Raw genomic sequence first — 18506 nt, 5'->3', positions numbered from 1 at the left:
CCTATTAGTAAGATAGTGCAATAATAAGATTTTTCTTTTCTGCATCTCAAATCAGCTTCATGAGAATTTTCTTTTCTGAACCTATCCTGGTCTCTCTGATAATATCCAAATATGAGTATTTAAGTGGAAATATTCAATCATACTAATGTAAGCAAAGGACAATTCTGCCAGCTTCAGAAAAGTTTCACTCCAGTTTGGATCTGCCTCTGTCTAGATTGGGACTCCTGTCTAAAACTTGGTAAACAGACATGAGTCAAGCATAGCAAAAAAATAGCCTTGCCCGACCAAGACATCTTTTGCTCAAGAGGTATAGCTGTCGTATCTCTTCCTCTTGGGTGGCTCATGTCTCTCAAGTAAGCTGACAAGGCATCCCTGTTTTGGTCTGTAAAGTGAGTGCTTCTCTTGACTGGAAGTGCCTCTTTTTGGACAGCACCTACCACACGCATGCTTTGGTACAACAGATCTTGGACGTACTTTCAAAACATCTAAAGTATCTACAAGACCACAGCACCGTAGCACTCTGAGAGGTCAGCTGCTGGGAAGGAGGGAGTTTCTGCATGTATTTATCACCCACTCACCTCAGAACAGACACTAGCAACCAGCAAATGCACGTGTTTGTCTCAGGAAAGAGCTCATGAACTATGCTCCAAAGCACAGGCCCGCCCTTGCTATCATTAGCATCAGGGCTTTATTTTCTTAGGAGGGTGCTGAGGAAAAGCAGTTGCCTGGAGGGAATTGCTCACCATGAGCATACCCCTGGGTGAAACAGTCCATAACCCCAAAGAGCTTCTGCAAATGTTAACTACTGAATGTGCCTGACACTTGAGCAGCTCTGAGTAAAGGGCAGAGGACACACATACCTTGGCCACCGCTTTAGTGTTTCACCTCCAAGAGCTGTCAAATTGCCAAATACTGTGGAAGGCGCGAGTGTATCTGCTAAAAGGTCTCTCCTGTTTCTCCAAACCACGTATGTTGTTTGGAGATCCTCTTTAAGCTCCCTGCTCCAAGCTGTCTGCTTGGTTCACATGTGCCAAAAGCCTGCTCTGCTAGAGCTATGTGGAAGCAGCTATAACTTGCCTCTCTTGTGAGTTGATGGGCACCGCCTCAGCCAGTGTAAGCAGATGTAGCTCCATTGATTTCTGAAGCAATTTATCAGTTTATTGAGCATTTAGTTCAGTGGGTTTCTTTTCTCCAAGAGCACAACTTTAATAAAACTTGTAACAGTGGCCATGAAATTCATATGAATAGCATCCCCATCTCTTGCAGTTTATGAAAATCCTGTCTGTTTGTGACAGGCCAAAGAAAGCTAAGTACAGTTCTGGTATGTCTTGCTGGTGTTGGTCATCAAGTAAGGCAATGTGTCACAAAGTTATTTCATGTTGGCATGCTGTGTAAAAGTTTCAGAGAAATGAAAATTCTTCACCTTCTGTAGTAAACACAGACCGCCACCAAATACTATAATGTAATCTAGTAAAACAAAATAATTTTAGAAGCCTTTCAAATGCTGAGAAGGAACAGCAGGCTGTGGGTGGGCTGCTCCGCTCTGTGAATGCTGTCTGTTAATACCCAGATGTCGAATGCCAACTTTCCATTCACTGCTGCAAAATAGCAGACTGTCAAGTGGTAAAAATAACCACGGGAGGCATACAATACATTCCAGTGCTTGTTTCACCTACAGCACATAATCAAAAACGTGTCTGTGAAAGTTCACTAGGCATCTGTATCAATGCTGTCCCAAACAATACATTTCGGGTCCGTGATTCAGAGAGAAGGTAAGGCATGGAAATGCTTTACGGTAATTTGTCATGCTTTTGGTATTGTTTACTCAAAATCTAAGGCAACTGCACAAAACAGGACATCACGTTCTCACTCTGTGGCAACAGGAGAGGATTGCGGAAATGACCCGGGATCTTTATGAGAACAAAGAGAAAAACATTAACAAAGCTCCTCTACAGCCCAGGATGGTTTGTGCTGGGAGACCTTGTAAATCCACTTCTGGCTGTGCTGTGCCGGATTTACAACGGTACGACCAGCCTTGCAGTGAGGTACCTAGTAATAAGGCTTTCCATCCTTACCTGTACTGACAGATTTTCAGCTCGTTTAAAAGTCAGTCAATGCTGAATAGAGTCCTATCACCCTGTTAAGTCCACAGACCCTGGCAGTTTTTTAAAGTAACGTAAGATAGGATACCAGCATTTTTTGCATGGAACAGCATAAGTCTTATTCTGACAACTGAGGTTAGATAAGCGTGAATCTAAGAGGTCCAGGACCAAACTTCCTTCAACTCTGCTTCTTTGCCAATTCCCACTTTACACTTTTGGATGCAAAAACTGCTTCTAGTGTTCTTATGCTTCAGAATTGCTAAGCTAGTTCTAAATATCTTCAGCATAATTATATGATAGTATTTAATGATATGTATTGACTTCTTTTCATGGATTGTTCTGCTTTATTTTTATTCTTATGATACAGATTTTTTTTCAGTCACTGGGATGAGGCGTACAGAAATGCTGACTAACGAACGGAGGCATTCCTCTTCCAAATGCTTTTGCAGATGAGTGAACTTACTAAATCATTCTAGTTACTCATGTGTAAGTTTACCCATATGCATACATACTTGCAGGCTACTAGCTACAGTCTGTGATGTCTCATATCCCGATGACATGGAAATCTAATAAATAAATAGCAGTCTATGCATTCATGATTTTTTGCTGCGCAAGATGAAGTTAAACAGCTCCCACACAGCAAGAACTGGTTACGCTGGCTCAAGACGAAACATCACAAGCATGTGTGTTTTTTGCACAGGGCCTTACCTTCTACTGTTTCATGCTTACAAGTGGAAAGATCATTTAGAAAATGAATTAGAAAAAGGAATATTAAACTGAAGCATTCCTATTGTGTTCAAGGCCTTCAAGCCCATACACATATCTATAGCCAGCTCTAATGCTGCCCCAAGTTGAGATATTTGCTGCCTCCAGACAAGACAGGCCTACATAAGCTTCCTTTCTCATTTATGAAAATTTGCCTGGTCTGAGGCAGGCAAATCTCTGGTTTTCTACTGTAAGTGTCGATGTTCACTCAGCTTGCCAGTCCTACTGACCTTCAAATAAAGACTGATTTCTCTCTTGTGCCATGCCTGTTTTGTGTGACAAAGCCTCACAGGTTCAAGAAAGTGACCACCTTCCTGAGCACTTTTATTGGAGCAGAAGGAATAGCTCTCTGAAACCATGACGGGATGTTCTGCGGCAAGAGGAAGGGGAGGGAAGGACTGCGTAGTGGACCTGTTCCTTCTTTAACAGTGTGCTACTACCAGAAGACATTTGGGTCCTGCGTACATGAACATATGGACAGTCCCCCTGTAATTCTCTCCTGGGAATGGTGGGCAGAGCTGGGATGCACAGGCAGCAAATGAATCTCTGCAAGATGAGTTCACTCTGCTTTACTCCTCCAGATAATATACCTGACATCTGTCTTTTTCTTACTCCTCCTCCTACTCTTTATTAGCTCAGCCTATCTTAAGGGGATCTCTTCGGATGGGTCAACTTGTTAAGGATGGAAATTGGAATTAAAATAACCAAATCACCTACTGACGTCTCACCTCTAACATCCAGGTACAATATTATCTCATCTAAATTAAAATACTGAATTATAATCTCTGGAGTTTCCTTGGAAATATGCCAGGAAAGTTAAGACCGATAGTAAGGTTGTCAAGCAAATGCCTTTTCAATTCATTAGCAAGCACCTGAGGTGCCATTTGATAGACAGATGGTTGCAGCAGAAGACAGCTCCTTTGCTTCCAAATATTTAATGATATTATGACATGGTTACAGTTAAGGGAAAAGAAGATCAAATCACAGGGACAAAGATACAAAGATTTTGCACAGACTTTCATCCTACAATGCACTGAGCCCTCTGAACTGATGAAGCAGAGCTTATAAGCTCATAGAGTCCAATGCTTTTGATGCTAGTGCTTACACATTTAAAATTAAGTACGTGCTCAAGCATTTTGCTGGATAGGGTCAGAGTGCTTAGCACCTTGCAGTGTTTGGCACCAGATGAAATATGTATTACATTATGTATTTCTGAGATTGGATCCATGTGTCCTTTCCAGCTAGTGCATTAATTTATGGTGAAAAGATATCAAATAGTATACGGAACTCTTTTCAAAAGGTATCTCCCCTTACTTCACTACCGTTTTAAAAGAATAATAAATATTCTCAAATTAGTTTTAATTAAGAGGAATAAAAAGACAGAGACCAGTAGTGTGAGTCAATTCTCACATTCAGGTAGGGGTTAGTTAGTGTTTTGTAAGCTCAGAGTGTGTTTGCCTGAATATGTCCCTGAAGAAATGCTCTCAGTGATGTCTTCAAGACATTTTGCAAGCAACTTCACAAGACACCTGGCATAAGGTAAGCAAATTTCATCAAATCCTTGGATAGTACTTCAACCCTTGGACTGTCGGTCCTCTTCACTTTTTCTCCTCAGCAGGCGCATACGTAAGAGGTGTGGGGCCAAATATGACCAAACTTCTCCCAATTTTCTGCCAGATTAAAAAACTCTAAATTCACATAGTGTAACTAGCAGAAGAACCAGCTCTGGATTTTGTTCTGTGAGGTATAAAAGTACTCTCCTTGTGAACTTTAGAGCCCATTATTTGGAGCAAAACAAATAAAAACACAAAAAAGAGGGACAAACCTGTCAATTTAAAATGTAATGGCAAACTTTCAAAAGCAAAGAATTATAAGGCCCAAACGTGGCTTCTGAAAGCAGTAGCTCTTTGATCTGTTGGAGGCATCTGCTATTGCATTTGGCAGTCATTTGCACCAATGAAAAGTCAGTGAAAAAGAGCGCCATCACTCTTTGAACTCCTTTTGACTACAGGAGGTATAAAGCAATGGAGAATCTCCTGAGTGTTGACTCAGTCACGCATGTGCATCCGAAGGGGGACCTGGGCCCCCTTCCTAGCCCCCTCATGAGGAAAATCCTTCAAAGTCCATGAAACACAAACATACCACTGTGGCTCTACCTTGCAAGTAATGGACATTTGGGAGAAAAATTCTGGTTACACATGACCATATATTTGCCTGGCTCTTACCCTCTTCCCAAGCAGCTGCTACTAGTTGGGGGTCCGAGGCGAGAAAGGACTCTGGCCTTAGCTTGAGTGTCTATTCTCATGCAAAGCAAAGGGAAACTGTCCCTACCTGTGTACGTTTTCTTCCAGCTTTTTCACCTTCAGCTCATCCTCTTCTGACTGCCTCCTTCTGGCTTCTTCCTCTTCTGCAGAGCCAGCAGGAATTCCCTGCAGCAGCCATTTTTCTCGAAGAGCTTTTGACTATAAGGAGAAAAAAAAAAACCCAGACTTTTAGGAGAAGAAAGAATAAAAGCCTTCTTAAGTTTGAGAAGGAGCTGAATTACTGATTACCACTTTAGACACTAAATTTCAGCTAATCCGTTAGACCTTTATCCAGATGTCAGGCCTGCCAGATTTAAGGGTGTTAATTTTGCAATATGCACTATATTTACCATTGATGCCTTAATCTGAAGTTATTTTTAGTTCCTAAGAAGAGCAGCAGTTTAAACGACTCAAATTAGCCAGTCTCATAAAAACCAAAATTTCTGAACAGAAGTCAGGATCTCTTGTGAACGATAAAGCACGTACTGGAAGAGCTAAACCCAAATTCCTTGAAACTTCAAAAGCCAAAGAGCAACACGCTCTAAATGTAATGCATTTCATGAAGGCTAAAACCATTCTATTGTTAAATTAATCAGATATGTTCTTTTTGAGTTATAAAATGATTATGTCTTTGTATATATGTTTACAGATGCCATGCACACACACACACAAACACGCACACACACTTTCATACAAATACACACATTACCCCTTAGCCAGACACAAATTAAAGCAAACAAACAAACAAAAGTCTTCCAGAAGCCATGGGCACCCCATGACACAACAGAAATGTTACCGTAAGCAGCAATAGCCTATTCCAGAACAGGAATTCCTGGGAGTTTCACTGTGCTTTCCATTCCTGGGAGTTTCACTGTGCTTTCCATCCCAAGAAGCATGACTACAACCTCACCTTGACAGCTTCCAATCCAGCTAGAGCTAACTCAGAGACATTTGCTAGCTGAGATGCACTGGTTGCAAAAAATAGTTGAAATAGCATATCAGCCTGGGTATCTTGGCCTGAATCTTCCCAAGTAGATACAACAGCTAAGGTGTCAGAGAGAACATGGCCTCATGGAACGAACCTTTGCAAGGAAGATTAGCATAAAGCTGTTCTGGTCTCTCACCCTTGGCAAAAGGGAAATGGAGCTGTTGGAAAACTCACTGAATTAGAAAACCAACAAAAATGGTCCCTTCACCAACTGGAAAGAAGAGCCTGAATTCTGAATTTCCAAAGCAATTGTAAATATTAACTCAAGGAACCAGCTGTCAGAGCATATATAGTGAAAAGGAGCTAATAAGAAAATCATCGGTTCAAAGAAAATGAATTTCAGAGGCTGCCCAAACATGCAGTATCAGTCTCTTTAATGAGATGTTCACAGCTCAAATAGAATCTGATTTGTGCAACGTAAGTATAAAGAAAAATATTCACTAACAAAAAATAGTCTCCAAACCCACTCAAAATAGAAGGCTTTTTGACATGAGAGACAAGTCTTGTTAGTTTTTGAGTGTATATATAGACATAGTATCTATGCACAAACTATTCTTGTCACTTCATAGCCTATTTGGTATAAGGCAATTCAATTTTAGTATAACAGCAGACTCAGAGAAATATAAACCATGCAAACAAATTAGACTTTGTGAATGACTCCAGCTTTTGTTATCTTTATGCTGTGTACCAGATTCCTTTTAGGTGGGTTTTAAGTGATTCCTGTATAAATTACGAGCTCTATATGATAGAAAAGGTCTTGTAGTCTTGTAACACACGGTCACTTTCAAAACTCCCGCCCACTGTAACCAGAGATGTACTGTGCTTTATCTAGCCAAGAATGTCTGAACTCTCATTTTGCTTGTAGCCGGTGTGGCCACTGAGGTTGCAAAACATCAACAATGGCTATCTTCAATCACAGTTTTCACAGTCAGTTATTCCCTTTGCTGACACTACTGTGTGCTAACGCTTGCTGTATACCATGGGTTAGATCTTTCTTGGTGGGTCCTTTGCTTTTCTGTTTAACACAGTTGATTACTACCCCCATGAAGATCTCATTTAGCTTGATCACCTCGTTGGGGGCCAGAGTCAATGGTGCTTTTGAAATGTCCCCTCAAGAGGAAAGTCCTAAACGATCCTCTGTACCAAGAAAAAAAGTAAGAACAATCAAAGAGCAATTTACAGGTTGTAGGTTCGTGTCTTTTAGGTGCTAAGCATATATATGCGTGTGCTTAACTTTGGCACTGGAGAGGTCTCAGTAGCACAGGTCAAGGGGTACCAGCTATGCTCTGCTGGGCTAGATCCAGTGCTCAGCACTATGATGACTGATCGCTTATTAGAAAATTGCTGTCTTTCTTTTAATAATGAAATGTTGCTCATTGTATGTACAAATGTGTGGCTGCATGTGGCATACTCAGCTAAGGCCTCAAATCAGAAATCGTAAGTGGTACTCTTTTGACAGAGAAGTAAGTTTCTCAGCAAAGTGCAGCTTGGGTCATCCCTAAACATTTAGTTAATAATCACTCCTCATCTGATATAGGGGGAAAATAAAACCTAGGTTTTTTTCAGTGTGCTTTTACAGAATTTCCCTGCTAATGTTCAAATAGGGAAGGGTCAGTCTCTCCAATATAAAACATTGTATAACAAATAAGATATTTTGTGCAGCTTTTGTTTTGGTCTTTGTTTATGAGAAATGTTTAAGCTACAAAATCACATGATTTCTTTCTCTAGAAGCTCTTTTTTTACACCTATAAATAGGATGAATGTGAAACTGGAAAGCATCAATGGGATTTTGTTAAGACATATTTAGGGATAGGAATGCTATGATCTATTAAAAATCCTCCTTCCTGGGTGAATTGTCAGCATATTTTATCTAAAACAGGAAAACTGGTAGCGTTGATGTTTTTGGCTCTCCTTTTCCAGACGAAAATGAAGGCATTCATTAAATACTACGCTGAGGAATTCTACACTACAAGAAGACTCTGAGAAAACGAAACATTTATAGGAAATATATTTTTTTTAAATTCAGAGAATCTGTTTGCCAGGCTGTTGAGAATGCATATTTTTATACACCCACTGTAAATACAATAGGCAAACACACAGACGCACTTCAGGTGACTGTGCCCTACAGTCCTCACTCCAGGGGAAACATTTTCTCCCCTGCTAGATTCCTGGCATACTATTAAAGCAGTATATACTTTTGCAAGAATCTCACATTTGCCTTCACCAAACCTTTCCCAGCACTTTTTCATCAGAAAGCTGGAGCAAAGGTTCTAGGACAAGTGCTGAGATCAAGACCACTCACGGCGCAAACAGGGAGGTGGTATTAAAGCTACACTGGACACCTAGGTACAGCTCTGGGATGCTGGACAGCCCAGTAAGGTAGTCAGCATTGAGGCTGTCTGGCCAGGTGCACATCAGAACCAGAAGTGATTTCAAAATAAAAGGTGGTTCATAGTCATCTTTGCTCTAAAGTGATGAAATTTGGGTTAGGCTTCCTGAAAAAATCTTGCAAAATCTCAATCCAGAAAAATAAGAGGCGTTTCTCAGTTCTGCTAAATAGAGTATAACTAACACTAGAATGGGGCCCAAAAATAGTTGTGTGAATTACTCCTACTTAGCCCTTGTTGTGCTTTATTTAACAGTCTGTAATTAAGTGGTCACAGACCATCATTTCAGCACTGCTTCTCCTATATTATCTTCTACAGGCCTTAACTCTCTATTTATTGCATCTTCAAGCTTCTTTATGCGCATTGTTCTGTAGGATTAGGCTGAGGATTATGTATGATTAGAGTGGCCGTATATGCTAATGTATAAATATAGGTATTTGTGTACTTTATTCTAATAGTAGAAATGGAATTTGCTCTACCAGTGTAACTACAGCCACGCTATGTATAGTTTGGGACAAGTATTCCTGCATTTAGTGTGGGGGCACCGCTTCTTCAGCAGTAAGTCCTTCGGCAGGAATTAGATCATGTCATTAAAGAGGATCTCTGCGACTTACGTGGAAAGGGGCTTGCAATGATCTAGGTCACCACTGTTCTTCAGGTGAGATGGTTTCTATGCACACATGCAAGATTTCAGACAACCTTGAGTTCCAGCTTAGGAAAATAGGCTGACTACTCTTCACAATGCGAAGAGGAAATAAAAGGTCATGATTCTCTGAACAGATCACGATGAGGACAGGAGTAAGTGAATAGATGTTGGAGACAGTGGAAAAAAGTCATACCAAATGTCTGAATGCAGTAGACACAGTGACTGCCATAAATGTGGTGCATAGCTCCCTTACGTGCTATTTATTCCAGTTTCATATATCAGAACAGTAAAGCCTCAAGGCTTTGAGTTTTTTACGTTTTGTGCTAGCAAGGTGATAATGCATAGCCTCTCAAATGCTTACAATAGCGTTAAATCTATATATACACACACACACACACACATACATATAATGCATTTCAGCATTGCATTTGGTTCTACTCTTATATCAAATGTTTAAGTACTGAGGGATATTTTATCATGATAGTAGATTTTTTAGCACCATTTTCATATACTACTATACCCTCTAAGGGGATCCTAAAAATCATCACTAGATTCCATGCTTACAAAAAGTGATTAATTCTCCCCAGCAGTCTTGCTGATTTAGGACCTCATTCCATAAATGCTGTTCATAAAGAATAACACAATTCCAGTCCCACATGAGGGCAGTGTCTTAACCTCAGGCTCATATTTGCCATTTGACTCTTTATGATAGCATAAAAGCCAGTGCAGAGCTGCTACCTTTTAAGATAGTTTCTTCCAGGGGTTTTGTTTTTTGTATTTACAAGTGGTTACAGGAGCAATCAGAACCATCTCTCCTTGAGAGCAGTGCTTGCTAAAGCTGAGTTTAACTCTGGCTGCTGAGCATATTTTCAGGGAAGCTAATAATCTGGGGGAGAAATAAAGGTCAAAAGGTGACCAAAGGTAACCTCCTCCAGTAAAACGTGAGTGCTCTTCAGAACTGTAACTTGGAACTATACAGGGCACTGATGGTCTTCTATGCTGTGCAAAGCGGGCTATAATTATCCCTGGCACAACTCTACTGAAATCAGTGGTGTTACATCAAAGGTGATTTTACTTCAGTCCTTGCCTACAGGGAATATGTTTTGAGACATGAAGATCATTGGGCATTTAACAGTTCAGCACTGAAAGTGAAGTGATCCTCTCCCTACATGCATTCAGTGTGTCTTGCCAGACAAAATACGGATGTGGGGGATGGTTCCTTGCATCTTCAAATCTGTGTAGAACCAGTCCACAACGTACTAAGAAGATGTAAGTGCAATACAGCTCTTGCTTCGTACAGTACTGTGGAGAGTGACACACCCAAACACTGCCCACTGGGACAATAGCATACTGAGGTGCATTTCAGATTTGCTCTTTGCATTTCAGGAATTTTCCTCAGCACAAAAAGGCCAAACTTTCCAGCCAGCTCTGGAGCTCTGGAGGCAGCAACGAACATGGTTTTGCTGTTCAGCAGCTACCTGGACTCTCTGACACAGAAAGGGATTGCAGCTTTGTCAGCCAGTTAATCAGCTGAAATGCGGAAACCTGCTCTTGAGCAGCAGAGTCTGTTCTGCCTGTATGCACTCCCAGGCATCTGCCTGGATTGATAAAGCTGAGCTGGCAAGTAACACAACTGCAAGAATGAACACAGCTAAAAGTCTTCTGGGATTCCTCCCTTTTCCTTTCTACCCAGCTCCAGTGGCTGCCCTAAATAACGTATCTCTTGCATGCCATATTTTTACATGGTTTCCACTGCTGTCCAGCTGGCCTTGCCCCAGCTAGTGCAGTTTACCCAGCAGGTCTGGATCTGGCATACTGGTGTGCAGAGCCAATGTTAGCAGAGAGGTTCCTGGGACTTGTACTGAGATTACAAGAAGATTTGTTCCTCTGCCAGCAGGCCTTGCCTTTCCTTCCAGAAAGGAGAAAAATGACTCTTTGCATGGCTATATGTGAACCAATATTTTAGACAGATGCCCTCAACTATTCCCGAAAAAATCTGCAAATGCTGAGAGGGGCTGTAGGCATAAAATAGTATGACAGGCAGGTCCGTCTACACGTAAGCAGCTCCTCATAATACAGTCCTGGAGGGTATTTTAGTTTTTTGTTTCCTGGAAGGTGAACTAAACAATGCGACTGGTTTCCCAGCCTGATGCTCAGTTGGTCGCGTGTGGGGCTTCAGTGCTAGAGAACCTGCTTGTAATGAGGAAGAAGAGGTGTGAACACAGGAGAAATTTCCCATGTTTTGTCAAGGGCTGTATGATGATGTGCGTAGTGTGACTGACCCTGGAAGAGAACAAGCAAAAATTTCCAGCCTGCTGGTGTGATCTTGGACACAACAACTTGTTTTGTGTCAAAAGTTTCTATTGAATTTCCCATCTATGACACTTGTTTTGGCCTAAAGAGCATGTCTGCATGATACACAGACACGACTGAAGCACTGCCCAGATTAGGAAATTAAGTCATGCTGAAAAACCTGTCAGGCTGAGTGCAGTCTTGACTTCAATCATAATGTCATAGCTAGCATAGGTATAGTTCAAAAAATATATTCGTTAGCTAGTGGAATTTAGCTAGCCCAAGACCAGCTAGCATGTTTATAAAGCAGATTAAGTGTTGTACTGCAGAGTTTCATGATTTTAATAAACAAAATCATTCTTTGAAATATTTTAAGGAAGTGATTTCTTAAAAAATACTTTTGAGAAGCATATATTTTTTAATTTAGACCAGGAGTCAGAAATGGTTTCCAGAAGCCTGTTACTGTCTATTCATTAAATAGAAACACATTAACTAACTGTTTTCAAGCATATTAGGATCAGTTCATTGCAATTGATAACTTTTCCTAACCAGGAATCAGGGAGTGATGGTTTGTGCTCTTCAGAAGTTTATTCTCAGCCACACAGGTCCAGGCCACTGTGTCCAGGCCACTGTTTCTTTTTTCTCTTGATAAAGCCCTTATTGCAGCTGACCCACAAGCTCATTTACTCTGCAGAGGATAACCAGTCCTCAGTTCTTGCTTTAAAGCTGCTCAAAAGTTTCCTGGTCCCTTCACGACAGGACTCACGGCCTTAGCTGTTTCTGCACTTCTCAAAGACTAAAGGCAATAGCGTCCTGCCTTTTCCCTCTAAGGAGCACGTCCGCCTCCTTCCCTTGAGTCTCTGGGGTACAAAGATTTGCTAAAATGCCAAAAAGCCACAGGGATGAGGACTGCAAGAGAGGGGGAAGCTAAGAAGGCTGCTTACATTGGCAGTTAACGCACAGCATGACAACATGATATGCAGTATGTCACTTTGGTGTGATGCGTGTGGCCTTACTCTTGGTGACTGTCTCGGCAGGAGGCACAGCGATCTGGAGAAAAGATCTGCAAGGAGCAGCAGGAGTGGGTTGGGGGACGAGTAAATAAAAATAAATAAATGACCACCATTATTATTATAAACACCACCTAGAATCACTACAGCTGAAAGAGATTACAGAGATTATCTTTTCCCTTTGTTAGTTTGTCATAGCTGCTTCATTTGACAGCTCTTCGACTCCCTGTTTATTCAGTTATTTCTCTTTTTCAAAGCAACTGTTCTGCACAGCAATAGAGAAGACAGACTTATTTTAAACAGACAAAAATGGATGAAAAAAGGGCAAGATAGCTGGAACGATTTGTGTTCGCTTGGAATGGACTAGATTTGAGCATGATACTTTTTTTCTAAAGTAAGTGAATAGGAGAGAGTGCCAGGTGCAATGTGAACTATTGCAAACATATACTTGGTCATCTATGTGTAGCTTGATTTGCAGATACCAGGGGAAGGCACATCTGTAGTAGCTGCCTGAGGGATGTATATGTTGATTACTGTAGCTCCATCATGAAAATTTCTTATTATATCTGTTTAAAAACTCTCAGGAACAGAAATTGCAGCTGTACAGACAGAAGCCGAATCAGGAACACTCTCAGGAAAAAAAGTCTGCTGTTCTACGTTCTCAGTGTAAGCTTCCCACCCATTAGTGTGATCACCAGTGTAAACATTTATGTGCATTGCTTTTAAATTGCTCAGGTTACGTATTTTGTTTAACTATGTAAACCAAGTGGACAGTTGTTTCCACACAAATACAGTGAAGAAGATACAACACCCAAGGCTTTTCGGCTGAAACTACTGAAAGGGAAGCCACCACAGCAAGAGATGTTCTCAAGACTCCATGAGAAAAGAAGTGAGGTTTGTGTCTCTCTTGCTCAGGCCAATTGTCATCCACAGCGTTCTGGCCTATATAGGTTAGTTACACCTGAAAGGATTATAGGAACGGCCCTGATTCAAAGGAAGGGTCTTCAATATTTATATAACGGTTTGGGATGGCCCTGAGACAAAAAAGACAATATGATGAAAGATAATTCAAGTATAGGTTCTGTTCTAGATGTATTTTTCAGTGTGTCTGGGTTATCAGAAAGCTCTGCTTAAAATAGCAGGTAAAAACAATTACACTGAAATGTAAGCTGGAGAGTTGGGAGTTATTTTTCAGTATCTCTCTTTGGGAAGTCTATTTAAGGCCTCAGACCTCTTCATGGCAGGAGGATAACGATGGCTCTGTCCAACTATCTGAGGTTTTACTTGTTGAGAGATTAAGCGCTCTGCGAAGAATTAGTAATGACCAGCTGCCAGCAGCGGCTGCGAGGGCGAGGAGAGAGGTGACGGGGCTGGGCTCTCCCTGTGGGCAGGACATGGATGCAGGGTGCAAAAGGGGACACTATGACTCTGCAAAGGGGTGCGTTGGGTCCCCAGGACAGTGGCCCAACCCCGGAGCAGGTTGCCCAGAGAGGCCAATGGGAGCTCCTTCCTTGGGGAAAGGGGAAAAGCAATAGGACATGGCCTCGCGTAACCTGCTCCCGCTGGCCCTGCTCAGTGCAGGGAGGGCACGAGGTAGCCTCTAGGGTCCTCTCTGACATGAATTATTTTATGACTCTGTGAGAACATCTCTGTTTCCCAGGGAATTTTGGAGCTGGACTGAGAAATAGCTTAGCTGGACTGAGAAACAGCTTCAAGCTAGTGGAAGTGTCTTGATGCTTGACTCCGTGTAGTTGCACTGAAAATTGAATAGTGGCCTCTTCTACATATACACACATGAAAGGAGTTTGATTACGCTTTTACCTCCTGGAGGTAGAAATTGAGATAGGCATTCATTTTTCCTTTAAGAACTCATTCCATGTTTTCAAAGGAAGTGAGGCATGGTTTTAAGAGCAAAAAAGAACCTAACTAGTTTTGGAATAGTTCACAATCTGAGATTTAAAACACAGGTAAGCAACCATCCCAAACAAATAACTTCATGAACTATTACCATTACTGTTCTGCAACATTTGCGTTTACTATTATCTGTTGAAAGATTAGTCTCTTCTCTACTTTAAAGCTTTCATAGGCTTATATGTATCACCCTTTCCCACATACACACAGCAGTCAAAAGCGACTAAAAGCAAGTTCCTTTTGTTCAGGAACTCCTTTCCTTTCTAGTCTTATGAATACTTGCACTCATCATTTTAAAAAGCTAAATTTGGGTCATGTGCCTTCATCGTAAGGCAAATATCAGGCCATTAGGAGGAGCTTGCAGTGAAGTGGTTTTGGAGAACTGCAAACATCCCTGAGCTACTTTAACACAATCTGGCTAAAGTGAAAACTGCTGCAGTGGCAGACAGTGACCTGCGCTAAGGAAGTTGTTACTAGTGGAAATATGAGTGTCAATTTTGTTGACTTTCAAGAAGTCCTGCCTGTGTGTGAATGTTTACATGGTCATCTTAGAATAACTGTTCCCCCACTTCTGAAATACACTTCGCGTAACGATACATTTTTCTTAAATAAAAGTGTTCTTGGAGAGGGATTATGCCAAAATAGCTACAGTATGTTCAGCTGTGTAGACACTAACATGCAAGCTGATAGGAAATGTGAGTTAAGGAACTAAAGCTTTCATCTATTTGTGGCAGACAACAGCTACAGTGACTCTAGAATACACTCTTCCATTATGGCTAACATATTTTATTTGCCGATAAATACTTTCTGATTATTTGGAAAGAAAGCATAAAAGGATTTTTCAAATTCCTCTTTTCCAAACCTTTTTTTCCGTGCAAGAAAATCCTGAGGTTTCATATCTTGTGAACAATTCAGAAGTAGTAAGTGCCCTAACTTCTTGGTTTACAGTCGTATTAACTCTTGCTCTCACTTTCTGTCCCTATGAATTTTGAGTTCTTTTCTGAGTCATAAAACAGATTAACAGAGAGGAGAAGAGCTTCTCTGTTCTCAGCTGATAACCTAGTGGGAGGTGTGCTCTCCAGATGCCCGAAGCTGCTCATGCACAGAAAGGACAGAGCAGAGGTCCCCCACACTCCGGAAATGCTGCTGTAGAAACTCTTAGCAAATGGCTCCCGCTGTTTCCCTTTCTGCTTTAGATTTTAAAGGACTGAGCTCTGCTCCATTTCTGAAAAAAAAGAATGCTTCTTGGGTGTTGGTCCTGAGTGAGAAAGCCACCCCACCAAAATTTTTAGACGGCAGAGATGCCCAGGATTGAAGGTGCTCCCCACTTTCAGTGTTTCCATGGCTTGCTGGCTTCTGTGCACTGGGCTTTTCTGCTGCTTGTGCACAAGAGTCTGACCTGGGTTCTGAATCGCAGTATCTGACATTAGACATTTATGGTGCCTAAATTCTCCGAATTAGCGCTTAATCTTTCTGTGCTGCAGAACTACAGTTGGAAAATGAAGAATGGAGATGACAGGAATTTTCAGTCTTGCAGAGGTGTTATGGGCTCCAGCATATTAAAAATGGTGAGATAGCCAGGGACTATCATAATGGATATCATGTACCAGAAAGAGTGCTTTAGTCTTTCTTGACTCTTAACAAGATCAGTGTTGAGAAGCTATTGCACTGACTCCATAGAGAATGGAAATTATTCATTGTATCATCAAACATTTAAGATTTAGTTTATGGGTTAATTTACTTGCAAACCATAGAGGAGTTCATCATAAAGGAATAACAAGGTTCCTTCATTTCCAACATTTATCTCCATATTAATATTGTGCATATATACCCATATATATTCTCTCATAGCAATTATTTTAAGACTAGAATAAATTGAAGATAGCAATATAATTATGGAATAATCAAAATTTCAAGAATTCTTTTATGATTTCCTTCCAAATAATAAAATTAAAATTCATTTTTAGGTAAAAAATCAGCTAAAACAATGTCCTAACAGCTAATAGTGTCCTAAAGTTTCAGTTAAAACAATGTCCTGTAACACAAAAATGTTTCCTTTCCTTCTAAGCAAAGGTATAATGTTATAGATTGAGTGTTCATGTACTGTAGTCTTTAAGGAACAGATATTAACAGAAGTAGGTCTCTAATATTTATATCACTGCAGAAATAAAATGCCTACAATAAATGGATTTATTGTAACAGTTTAACTGCAGAGAAGTCATCTTTCATTGAATTAGGAGTTTTGTGCAGTTTATTTTATTACTAGCCATCACCAAACAAGAGTTATAGTAAACAATTACAGATATTCTATTCAACTAACTATAGATGGAGTTAGATCCGAGGAGAAACACTTCTGCCCTACATTTTATTTGATATTATTACCATATTTTCACCCTACTTTTGCTTAGCAGAATAAGTTCTTAAAAGTACTAATTGCTTGCAGGTTATACCTCCAATGCAACTAACCTACCAAAAACAATTCCCCTCTTACTCAAGAAATTACGTCATGTTGATAGATACTTTAGCTGATGTGCTGGCACAGGGTGAATTTTACCCACTTTTCTGATTGCAAACTATAGTGCAAGAAGCTGGAAACATCTCCAGTTCCCAAGGATCTAGCTTGCCCAGCTTGTACACTTATATGTTCAATGAACTGCTGGAGCCTAAAGGTGAAAGTCTGTCTACTAACACAAAACCAAACAAAACAAAAAACTCCACATCCTGAGTTATGTAAGAGAATAAGGATTGTTTTGGTATTAAAGACTAAGTAAGTGAGAGGAAAGGGAAGATATTGTAAATTGCCTCTTTTCAGAGCAAAATAGCATTTTCAGCCTCAAAAAAGAGCAAAATAGCATTTTCAGCCTCAAAAAAGAGGGATTCAAATCACTTTTATACTTTTGCAGTTGCCAAAGGCTGTTTCAATGACGCATCTCCTTGTAACATAGATTAATACACATCCTACCCTAAAATCACACATGCGTACCCTGGGTCTATCAAAATTCCTACTTTCAGGGAAGGAGCTATAAGGCTTTTGATGTCAGCATTTAAAGTCACTCTGTACCACCCTAGGTCTTTAAAGGCAAAAGCCTTTAAAGTCTGCCAGTTCAGAAACTCACACAAACAATTAATAGTTGAGCTGCATTTCAGTCCTGGTGTCTTCAGCCATTGGCCTAATTCTCAGGTGTCTTTGCAAAACGGGTTGCACCCACGTGCAAAGCTGACATTCACTAATTCTAGTGTTTGCTAGGCACAGTATTCATAAAATATTCTAACTGAAATGACAGGCCATCAACAGCAGGTCCCTTATTTTCGGCTAGGTATATAGCAAGGGAAAACTGAATTAACTGGTTGTAGAGTAAGAAATTTTGCCAGGGACTACTTGACATCAGCAGTTTGAGAACTGCAGGTAATCCAGCATAAATATTTGCAGTAAATTATTTCTAGTAGTTATTTTTCCTATGTGAATATAATTGTGTGAAATTAACGAAACCTCTGTAGTTATCAGAACGTCTATTGGGTAACCAAACATGCTATTTTAAAAAGTGTAATTTTAAAATAAAATTACTCTAGCATCTCACAGATATGAACTAACCCCTGCCAACTGAAGTTTAAACACCTTTGGCTGATCTTAGTTGTTACGCTTGTAAGATTAACCCAGATACTGCAGACATAGGATTAACCCAGATATTATATTCAGAGATTTCTCCACAGTTGATTTTAATGAACTCTGATAGAAAGTCCTTATACTCTATGCTGACATTAACAATTGCACAGCACTTTAAGGAAACACACAGGCTTCCTAAACAGGCTTGTTTTTTTGATCTGATTTTTTTTTGTTGACCTTGTACAGAATTGGTTGAAATTCCCACAGTTCAGGAAATGAACCATGTTCCACTTAGCCTTTCCAGGGGAAGATGGACTTAGTTATTCTGGGCTTTCTGAGCTCAGTCTGGAGGCCATATTCACAGCAGGCTTAGAGCTACCGGCTTTCACAGCCGTCTGGGTGTGGTGAAGGAGAGTCTCGGGGAGAAGGGAGGAGGATGCACAGCTTTTTAAATGCACAGAGGAGCTTGGCAGACCAAAGAGTGTTTTGGTCGGCATC

The 18506-nt window shown here is 40.6% G+C and overlaps 1 protein-coding gene across 4 annotated transcripts in view; it reads right to left on the bottom strand.

Annotated features, from left to right (window-relative positions):
- The window catches only part of PALM2AKAP2 (PALM2 and AKAP2 fusion), a 275215-nt gene that overhangs the window by 205954 nt on the left and 50755 nt on the right, over nt 1–18506 (bottom strand). For all 4 annotated transcript variants that reach the window (XM_068927120.1, XM_068927117.1, XM_068927118.1 and 1 more), the window contains exon 3: nt 5199–5329. In XM_068927120.1, coding sequence (XP_068783221.1) covers nt 5199–5329 — 131 coding nt within the window. The remainder of the gene's footprint in view (nt 1–5198; nt 5330–18506) is intronic.

This window comes from Struthio camelus, chromosome Z (assembly GCF_040807025.1).
Source record: "Struthio camelus isolate bStrCam1 chromosome Z, bStrCam1.hap1, whole genome shotgun sequence".
Lineage (NCBI taxonomy): Eukaryota > Metazoa > Chordata > Aves > Struthioniformes > Struthionidae > Struthio > Struthio camelus.
The sequence above is the reverse complement of the archived record's forward strand: the minus strand, read 5'-3'. Positions and strand labels throughout refer to the sequence as shown.